Raw genomic sequence first — 11,130 nt, 5'->3', positions numbered from 1 at the left:
TATTAGAACATAATTTAAGATCTAAACTTTTAAGACCTGAACACAAGCTATATTCACAGAGCCTTCACTCTCTGATACAAAGCCTTGTCCTGCAGTAGAAAAGTATGCAGATAAAACAGTCAAAGAGCTAACCGAACAATGACCAAGCGTCAGGGGAAATTAAGTCTAAGTATGTATGATTGTTAAAAGAATCTATTAAAAAAAACATGATATAGACAGAGAATTGTATAAAAAGTTCCTAAAAATATCAGGACGACCCCTCTCTGATCAATATTCACAGGAAATAATCTGCTCAAATTCATCCACCAACTTCCTGCAGTTATTGTGTTTTATTTGGGTTCATTGTGTAGCTCATAAGTTGTTCTGTACTGTTTGTTCTTACGCATTAAGTATAACATGAAATGTCCATAAAATATGTCACTTTACTCCATGATAGAAAAGGGGGGGGATAGAAAACAGTGTTGGGACGTGTAAACATGTAATACCCTAAATAAACAGTGGGTGGCAGCAGTGCATTATGGCCACTGTGCGCTGCCTTCGCCTCACGGGAGGAAGAGGAAGAGGAAGAACGTAACCTACAGGGTGAAGTGGGAGGCGGTGTCCATCTTATTTACACCGGTGAGCTTGCTAAATTTTTCATCTGTCGGATTTTTCAAGAGTGTAAAAGTGCAAACGCCGGGTAAGTTCGCGGAATGACTCGCGTTACGCTATCGGGAGGTGTAAACCCGGAGCCAGGGGGAGCTCCCAAAAGAGCTTATCTTTGTCATGAGGCCCGTTTTCTGACGATGCGCCATATTGAATTTCATTTTTGGGGTCCTAGCCGCTAGCGGGGTTAGCATGGCGAGCTAACGTTGGCTACATGGACAGTTTGTCGTTGCGTGTGGCCGCACCGCACGTTTAATGTCGGGGTTTATCACTAATAATATAACGTTGTTGACGGATTAAAGAAAAAAAAAAAAACTTGTACTGCAACTGCAAGCTTGGGAAAATAGATTTAGAAGTGGTAGTGATGGCTAGCCAGTTAGCCTAGCCTTTATCAGGCAGTAACTATTGCTTCATAGAGATAGTTTAAGTTACTCTGTTATCATGATGTCACAGTCTCATTTTAGGACAAACGCCAACATTTAATAGTCCATGAGGAATAATTTAAATCCCTTAAAGGTGCGAGCTTGACTCTAGAAGCTGTAAGTGTAGTTAGCGTTAGTGTTATAGTGTGAATCAGTGTTGATGTGATTGATCGATTAATGCATCGAGTATTTTTACCTCTCTCTTTGTAGGTCTTCAGAGATGAGCAGTTCAGAGGAAGTGTCATGGATCTCCTGGTTCTGTGGACTGAGGGGGAATGAGTTTTTCTGTGAGGTGAGTTGTTGTCTCTTCTTAACGTGAATGTATTTACTGTTGCCATCCATGCATCGAAGTCTCGATATTAAGTTCAAATAATTGGCAGAATATTAAATGTGTGCACTGAACACACATAGGGACACTAACCGAGGACTAGGACTGAAAACTATGTACCAGGTCTTGTATGAATATCCTCCAGATTCTTTCATTAAACTTGTTATAGGAAGAATGTGAATGGTAATAAAACAAACTTACTTGGTAGCAGGAGAAAGTCTTAATGGTTTATAAGTTGGAGAAAAAATATCCTCAAGCAACTGTAAAATAACAATTATTAAAGTTAATACAAGCAAGGAAGCAGTCATGTTACATTCTTGAGTTTACATGCTCTGACTTAAAAAAAAAAAGACCTTTCTGTGTCTGAATAAATCATGTTTTTTGTCAACATAGACTTGCTTGACATTGTTTTTCCAAACCTGTGCGTTTGTATTTTCAGCATACTTCCAGTAACCCTCAGCCTCATCATTCTCTAACTACTTGGTCATTAAGAAATAGTTTCATAACTTTTCAAGTTAAGCTTAAAACAGTACTGCCACATGTACATTCAAGGAGTTATTGATCACTGTAATCATTAGTCCAGTTCATACTGGCCCTGAAGAGATTACTCCAGTTTGTGACTATGTTATGTCACATATTGGTATCACATTTAGAAGGGATCTCGTCATGTGTATGTACAGGTGGATTTATTATAGATACTAGTAACTCTTTCTATTTACCTTTTGGCATCGGCTTTATCTGTAATACAAAATGGTTAGTTCTTAACAAATAATCCGTTTTCTCATCTGGTTTCTCCAACTAAAGGTGGATGAAGACTACATCCAGGACAAGTTCAACCTGACAGGACTCAATGAGCAGGTTCCTCACTACCGCCAGGCCCTGGACATGATCCTGGACCTTGAACCAGGTCTGTATAATATGTTCATTAGTTTTTTATTGTACTGGTTGAGGAAGAATATTTACTTTATTAATCCACAATGGGGAAATAAATGTTTTTAACAGCAGCCATTTAGACATGAAATAGTAGAGTAAACACAGGTGTTATCAATGATATTAGTTATGGTTCTGTTCCATTAAGGTCAAACAGAGTCAAGAGACTGTAACTGTGCATGTTGGCTCACTAGAAAGGCTCTGCTACACTAAATTGAACAGACCCCTGATTGCCGTAGTATCACTGGTACACCTGTGATTACCCTACGATTTCATGTCAGAGAGGTCTATTATTTTGTTCACTAAAATGTTTACACTCATGTGGCCAAAATACAATCACACACATTCAGGGTGCCCTGCTAGGGCTTCTGTGCCTTGCTCAAGGGCACCCAAACAGTGCCCAGGAGGTACCTCTTTAGCTACCAGTCAACACTGCATACTGTTCCAAAGCCAAGTCCCTGCTGACTGAACTTTTGCCGCCCCATGGGTAACTGTCTGGAAAGAGAGAGAACTTTCCCAAAACATCAGCAGAAGAATGTTTAAACAGCTTCAGACTGAATTGTGAGACTAAATGTCGATCTTCATTCACCAGCTAACATGTGTAACAGAGATCAAGAGGAAAGAGTAAAGGAGTTGCCGGTGTTTCATTCAGGAGACTTTCATTAGTGATCCTGACTGGAACGTGTGCTGCTCTTTTTAATCTTGTATCATGTGGAGCTCTGTTGCACATGACGTCTAATAATAAATAAAGATGAGAATGAACATTTGATCAGCATTCTCTTGTTCAACCTGCTCAGCTGCTGCACAGGTTGCTTCCCTCCTGTTCAGATGATTACACATACTATGAAATGCAGTACGGTTCCTTTTTTTTATCCCCTGAATCATTGTACATTTTCACAGCATCCATGAAACCATCAGAGTTGATTCAGCAGCGCTTCAGTCTCCCTCAGATCTTTGTTTATTCCCTTTTCAAAGATTTCAAAATGATTTTTTTCTTATATTTAATAAGAGCCCTGTTGTATTGATGATATTCCCTGTCCCTGAAAAATCTGTATGCAACTCTATAAAGACATGTGGACACCAACAATGTTCTCTTTCCTTGTGTGTTCAGATGAGGAGCTGGAGGACAATCCCAACCAGAGTGACCTGATCGAGCAGGCAGCTGAGATGCTGTACGGCCTCATCCACGCACGCTACATCCTCACTAACCGAGGCATCGCACAGATGGTAGGCGCCAGCAAAATCCGCCACTGTCTGCATTAGGAAAGCTGTTTCTCCATCACGTTTTACTTGACAGCGTGAAAAATACTTACATGTCAGTTTAGACACTGCTGCTGACTTTATATATTCAGTAAAAGGGGTGATAATGCTGGTTATGTGACCTGGGTTATTTTCATCATTAATAAAACTGCTGATTATTTTCATGATTTATTTATTTAGTCTATAAAATGATTGACAATTGTGAACATTTTCACTTTTAAGGAGCTGGAAGCAGCAAATTCTTGGTGTTTCTGCTATAAAAGAAAATGAAACGATGTAGAGCTAAAATGATGATAAATTAGTTTAAAATTAACTAAACAGCACCTATTCTGATAATAGATTAGGGCTGCACGATATGGTAAGAACATCATATTGCATTTATTTTAACATGTGATATGATTCGTGTTCAGTGTGGTAATGATAATGTTTGTGTCTTATTACACAACTATTAATCCAGAATATTTTGAGATTTTGTGGAAATATGCTGACTCTTGGCAGGAAAGCAAATACATCCCAAAATGTTGAATTATTCCTTTAAGTGTCTTAAGTTTTTAGTGCTTGTTGGATTGTTACTTTGGTCAAAGTACCAGGATCTCTGTGTCATCAAACATAGGTGGACAAACTAACAGAAACAATGTTGTATTTACATCTTTACAGTATTCATACACTGAACTCACAAAGTTTGAACATTATCAGGGTGCATTTTTCTTGCTCTAAATTTTAAAATGCAGCACAGAAGATGGACTAGCAGTTTTGCTAGTCGTTAAAAGGATGTGTAAATGACCTGAGTTGCAGCCTTTGTAAACTCCCTTTTTAAATGAGCTGTAAAATAAGAACTCTTTGCTACCTATAATTCTTTATTATTGACTCTTTATCTCTTGATTTATAACTTGCAGTTGGAGAAGTATCAACAGGGAGATTTTGGTTACTGCCCCCGGGTCTATTGTGAGAATCAGCCTATGCTTCCTATCGGTAAGTAAAAAGATTAAATGCATCGTATATATGTTTTACACAAGTGTTTTAGCACAAGACAGGATTAATGCAGACTTTTGGAGCCATCAAATCTGTCTTCCTGTGTCAGACTTCGAAATCCACTCCAAACCATTTGTTTCTATTCATCAATAGTCTTGGTTATAGGAAATGTAATTGAGTTCATAGCTAAGGCAGTTTCTTCCTTCTTCTGCTCCTCCTCCTGTTCTTCCACAGGTCTGTCAGACATCCCAGGAGAGGCCATGGTGAAGCTGTACTGTCCTAAATGTATGGATGTCTACACACCCAAGTCCTCCAGGCACCACCACACAGATGGAGCCTATTTTGGTACTGGCTTCCCCCACATGCTCTTCATGGTTCACCCCGAGTACAGGCCCAAGAGGCCCGCCAACCAGTTTGTCCCAAGGTTAGTACGACAGGTTGAACTCAAGGTGTGCTCCCATAGACTATCACTGTGATGCACTGTTAGCAGTAATCTATTTACACGGGTTGCTGTAATAAGGGTGGAGAGGGAAATTATATAATTGCGTATGATTGCAGTCATAGTTAATCAAACTATCAAGCAGAAGTAAGTACAAATATTTTCACTGCTTCACTGCACTTAAGTTGTTTTTTTCAGGTATTTGTACATCTTTATACTTTTACCCGCTACATTTTACACAGATATCTGTACTTTTTACTTTATATATTTTCAGAACAGGCTCATTACTTTAATTTTAATTAGTGCTGTCAGTTAAACGCGTAATTAACAGCGTTAACGCAAACCCATATTAACGGCGTCAATCTTTTTATCGCGAGATTAACATTCTGTTTGGCCTAGCACACTTTGTAGTTTTTTTCACATGCTGTTGCAACAACTAGTAATGTTAGAAAAACTATAACACCACACCGGATCTAGCTAGACAAGAAACAAAACAACAGACACACACACTTGTATCGGAGTAGTAGACGTTACGTTTTGAGTGGATGGCGAGCGCGAGACGCCGAAATGGATGCCAACAATATTCTGAATGGAAAGTTTACTTTTAAAAAGTTGCCAAATGGTTCCATTGACAAGACCAAAGTGATCTGGGTGTTTTGTCGTTGTGAACTGAGCTATCATCGCAGCACGTCCAGTCTGAAATACCACTTGATGGCCAAACACACAGCTGATGCCAATTCTCCGCCCCCTCGTCAATTGAACACTACAGTATATGCCAATGTTGTTTTCAATAAGAACATTTGCACAAAGCAAGCCGATCCACTTTTCCATGTTGATGAGAGCATTAAAATGAGAAAAAATAATCGGACAAAAAGAAATCAAGGGACATTTAGAATAGATAAAAATGTGTGATTAATTGCGATTAAATATTTTAATCGTTTGACAGCACTAGTTTTAATGCATTTGAGAGGAATTCACGCCTTTCCAACATCAAGAACTGTGAGTATCACACATGTCAGACGTAACAAGACATAACAGAAGAGAGAGAGACTCAACTGCATTTGAAGTTTCAGCTTTGTGCAGAAACAGCCGGTAAAAATTTCCTTCAGAGAAGCCAAGAGAGTACTTTTTACTTTTATACTTTGAGTAAAGAAATTAAAAAGTATTTGTACTTCTGAAGTTCCTTTGAGTAAAGACTGTGCACTTTTGCCACCTCTGCTATCAAGTGTGACGTGGTTGCTTCACATTCATTTTGAATACATATTCTGATGTACTGCACTGTGTCTACCACTCTCACCATGAAAGAAACTTTGGAAGCCTGAATTGTCGATTGATTAATTGATTATTGTTTCAGGTCTGGGGAGTTTGCAATACTTGATTCCCACATTAATTTGACTAAATTTGGTAAATCTACAGTGTTTTTGTTACCAGGGATTACATACTCAAGAACCGATGCAGTAAAAATGACTATGAGCGCTTAATGGGATACAACAATAGAGTGATGACATTTTTATCCAGAAGGTTAAAGTTCAAATTCACTGACACATAATGTCCAGGAAAATCTTTTTTTGGCCATTATTCAGTTGCGGTAACTCAGGAATAGAGTCATTGTGGCCTAAAAATAGGGTTTTAGCCATAATCTAAGAATGAATTAGACAACTTCAGATTTCTCACACACGTTGACTGGGACGACACAATGAGTAAACAATAACTAGCACAGTGCGGGCTTTCATCTTTCCATCTCATCCTCTCACCTCTTGCCTCATTCTCAATTATGAAGCGTCATCGGAATCATGTGAGTGCAAACAACGTATGTGAGTTACACCCGCAGCTCATAGAGAGGCTTCGCATCGGAAAAATACCAAGAGAAAACAGAAAAAAAGAAGAGAAAAAAAGCTCTACTTCTAGTATAGATATACTCCTATAAGAATCCATCTTTACATAGTAATCAAGTACATTATTAGCCAATACATCTATCATAATCCTTAAATAATCAGTTCAAAAATGTAGATTCACTGAAATCATATTTACCATAAATATAGTGATATCTTCCATTTAGCCAAAAATACTTGTAAGTCATCAATACATATATTATGAGTCTGGACAGACATGGATATAAACTTCTACTGGACTGGTTGGCCGAGATTTTCATCCACAGGGCGCAAATTCTACTTTTTTCTCACATCCGTGTCCTTTTCCTGCATCCCATATCGTTCTTTTGTGATGTCTGTTTACAGAAAATGTCTCCATGAGTAGACAGTACAAACAGCTTAAACTTATACATCCCTGTTCTCTCCCTAAAAGCAAATACATCACTGATCACAAATGTAAACAATCCCATCAATTTCAGTGTGCTTGTCTTTACTGTGTAATAATATATCAATATTTGTATTGTATTGGCCAGAAGAAATGCTCACGCAACTTTCTTCTTTCTCCAGGCTGTACGGCTTCAAGATCCACCCCATGGCCTACCAGCTGCAGCTGCAAGCAGCCTCCAGCTTCAAGAGCCCCGTCAAGGCCATCCGCTAGAGCGTCGAGGAGGAGGAGGAGGAGGAGGAGGAGGAGGAGGATTCGCAGACAGAAGACAGGAAAGAATTATCATCAGAAGGGGGGGGGTCACCTGCATTCTAGAAAGCTTTTCAGATGCCCCCTCCCCACCCTGAAGACTGTATTATTTTGGTTTAGTTTAGGGCAAATGAAAAAGTGTAAAGATTTTTGAGTGTGAGCGAGACAGAAAAACGCACAGCCATGATCTTAATCACACACACACACACACGCACGCACTCATACACTCATACATTAAAAAATGAATAAATAAATGCATCCACACACTTGGGATTCCATGCACGTACGTTACCAAACTCATCAGTGCCAAAAAAACAGGAGGTGAGGTAAGAGGAAGGAGTCCATGCTGCTTATGCTGTTCACTCACATTACGAGCACACTGATGAGAGAATGATATGACGGGTGGGTGACGGTACAGGGAACTTCTCCCTGTAGAGAGGGTTTTATGTCCAGGGACGGAAAGCTGAAAGTACAATGACTGGGTCAGTTTCCAACTCTGGCTCTGTGTTTGTTCTGTATTTGGCTCAGTTTGGTAAAGGGTGGTGGTAAACCCTCTCCGTCATTGGAACCTCTCCCTATTAGCCCCCCCCAATGCATGTACACTCAGGCTGGCATTCGCAGAGACAGTTTGGACGGTGGCGACGGGTGTTTTTCTGCATCACTCGTTTTGTTTCTTACATTTGCTTACTGGTTTGTCTGATGTTTCGATGTGTTGTTACACAAAGCATTCTGTAGAATTTGCCTTAAGATTCAGAAGAAGAAAAAGATTCAGAAGAAGAAAAACACCCAGATTGTTGTTTTTTTTTCCCTTGAAGAGGCACAAGCAAAATTAGTTGATTTTCTTCTTTGTGCTGTTAGAAGACGTAAAGTAGAAATAGATTAAACTAACATGAATTTCTGAATCGTTCAGACAATTGTAATCAGCCTGTGTCATTTGTCCAGCTGTCTGTGCGTGTGTCAAACAAATGTCTGTATTGGTACCTAAGTGAAAATATAACCTGTGCTACATTTTTTTGCGAGACGTGTGCCCCTCTGCTGTAGCGGGCTTAGCTGAGTTTGTATTGTCACCGCCCTTCCCTCGTAGCTCCATCTCCTTTTTTATAAATAGGTTGACATCTTGGGAAATACGCTTTGCTTTCTGGCAGAGAGTAGATGAGAGGATTGATACGGCTATATGGTAATATGAAGCTACCACGAGCAACCAGTTAGCTTCACTTAACGTAAAGATCGCCTGGCTCTGTCCGAAAGGTTGCAAAATCTTCCTACCAGCACCTCTAAAGCTCACTAATCACCACAATATATCTCCTCAGTTAATTCCTATAAAGTGTGAGCATAAAATCAATAAATTGCCTTTTTTTTTTATAGGGGTTATCCGCTGGTTAGCAGTTGGTAGGCAACCAGTGTTAACTCATGGAAGTTACTGGTCCTCACCAAGACCGGCACATAACCACCTGTAACACCACTATGTCAAGTTTTAGCTCCTACCAGCAGTTCTAAACCTCACTAATTAACACATATCTCATTTCTGTACAAGTCTTTTTGTAATTTATAAAAGCCTTTTTTTTTTTTTTTTTTTTTTTGCCATTTTACAGGGGCTGTGTGCTAGTTAGCAGTTGCTAGGCAACCAGTATTGACTCCAGGAAGTTACCAGTCCCAACCAAGAAGTAGTCCGGCACAAACGTACCCCTGAGAAAATGGCAAATTGATGTTTTTAGGCTTTTTGTGCGTATTAAACAAACAAGAAATGCGTTCGTTAGTGAGCAGTGGAGATGTTGGTCAGGCTGTCTCCCTCCCTGGTTCCAGTTAAGCTAACCGTCTGCTGGTAGTGGCTTAATATTTGAGAGTGGTGTCACTCTTAATATTGCCCTAAATATCAAACTATTCCTGTAAAGATCAAGGAGGAGACTCAGAGAAAGAGGAATTTAGACAATCTGAATCCTTCAGCTCACTCCACCATTGCACTGATCCTACTGGGGTGTCTCCACAGCACAGTCTCATTATTTATGTTCAGGTTTAGAGACAGTCAGACCACCAGCCGCTTTTTCTTTCTTTTTTTTGGTTTGTTTTTGAAACAGCGGGGCAGACACTCAGTTGCCCCTCCCTTCACTCTCCACTTTATTTTTGTGTGACTGGAACAGATTGTTTTTTTGGATTTCATGATACAAGAGAAGCGGTATTTATGTGTCCAGATTTTAACAAATATTTGTCTGTGTTGTTGTCTTTCTGCTACTGTGGAAGGGTGAGCAGGATTCAGAATTCTCAATAAACTTCTATTTTCTTTTCATACTCTTTTGTGCTTTGTTTTCTTTAAGACAGCAGTTCTGCCTCCCTGCCACAGAGTGTCAGCGGAGAGCTTTGAAAAGCTTTATATTTCCACATTTCAATACTTTGGAGGCACTGCTTGTTGCAGTTGAGATATAAATCTGAAATAAGAAAATATAATGTAGCACAGAAGAAGTGTGAGGCTGTATCTGCATTCTTAGTCTATATGTTTGTTTATGAGCTTTGTAGGAAGATTTCCTGTGGTGACCGAGGGAGAATGATGGTTGTCTGGCTTCTGGGTGTGGTTGCAGTGGCATTTCACATGACTCTGAGTAACGGCATTGGTGGGGAAACACGCACAAACACACACAAAACAAAGAAACACCATCTAACTTCACTGACCCGATCATAAGATCTCAGTCAGGCTTATGTAATTATTTTTAAATTAGCTCTTGGATGTCATTTGGGCTTTCTTTATGTACATGAAAAAAAGTCAGTGGAGAAAAAAAAAAGAAGCAAAATACAAATTTAATTTTAAAATATCCAGTTTAAGCCATAGATACACAAACAGCAAGAAAACACTATAGTAGGGCTTTTTTACATATGACTCATGAACTGTTTTTCCCCTCTGCACAGCAGCTGTCTTTGGCAAAATGACTGGCAGGGCTGAGTTGTCTTTATGTGGCTGTACCCTGTCAGTTTTTCCAGAGGGAGAGGAGGAGGAGGTTCCTTCATGACTCAGGATAACCTCAAACCACAGCTCGGGACCTGCCCTTCTTCTTCTCCACCTCCTCCCCGTATTTCAGCAACTCCTTTCAACTTAGTGCAGAGGAATCCCTGGTTTTTGTAGTCGTGTCTATTAGGACTTTGTGGGAGAGCAGACTGTCTTCCTCTAATGGCCTGCTGAATAATGAGAGGTGTCTGTGTGTTGGGGGCTGGAAACAAAAGCCCTTACTGAGACTGCAGAGAAATAATCATACTTTATCCTGTGAAATGTTCTGTCTCTGCTTTGCCACACCCAGAAGCCATATTGCACCATTTTCCTCTCAGACATTTCTTTTGGGATGCCTCTCTACAGCGGATACAACTATTAAGGAAATATGCCAGCCACAGAGACTGAGACCACACGCAATAAAAATATGTATTGCTGATAGAAAATATGCCTTTTTAGAGGCTCCACTCTCCACATGTGATGCTTCATGTGTGCTGAGGTTGGCAAGAATGTTTTCTGGCAGAGATTTATGAAGCTCTAACTTGACAAGACAAGTTAAAGCTGATAGATAGCAGCCAGTTTGGCTCCTGCGCAG

General features: G+C 39.8%; 1 protein-coding gene across 2 annotated transcripts; it reads left to right on the top strand.

Annotated features, from left to right (window-relative positions):
• The first annotated feature begins 525 nt into the window (after nt 1-525).
• On the top strand, nt 526-9,847 carry csnk2b (casein kinase 2, beta polypeptide). 2 transcript variants are annotated; one of them, XM_051391623.1, is made up of 7 exons: nt 526-618; nt 1,278-1,359; nt 2,200-2,302; nt 3,437-3,552; nt 4,482-4,557; nt 4,792-4,981; nt 7,435-9,847. In XM_051391623.1, the coding sequence occupies exons 2-7, from the start codon at nt 1,288-1,290 to the stop codon at nt 7,523-7,525; spliced, it is 648 nt and encodes a 215-aa protein (XP_051247583.1). In that variant the 5' UTR covers nt 526-618; nt 1,278-1,287; the 3' UTR covers nt 7,526-9,847. The 2 variants fall into 2 exon arrangements, with proteins under 2 accessions (XP_051247583.1, XP_051247582.1); XM_051391622.1 differs by having other exon boundaries at nt 543-679.
• The last annotated feature ends 1,283 nt before the right edge of the window (nt 9,848-11,130 follow it).

This window comes from Dicentrarchus labrax, unplaced genomic scaffold, assembly GCF_905237075.1.
Source record: "Dicentrarchus labrax unplaced genomic scaffold, dlabrax2021, whole genome shotgun sequence".
In the NCBI taxonomy this organism is placed as follows: Eukaryota; Metazoa; Chordata; class Actinopteri; family Moronidae; genus Dicentrarchus; species Dicentrarchus labrax.
Note: the sequence above shows the minus strand (reverse complement) of the source record. Positions and strands in the feature narration are given on the sequence as shown.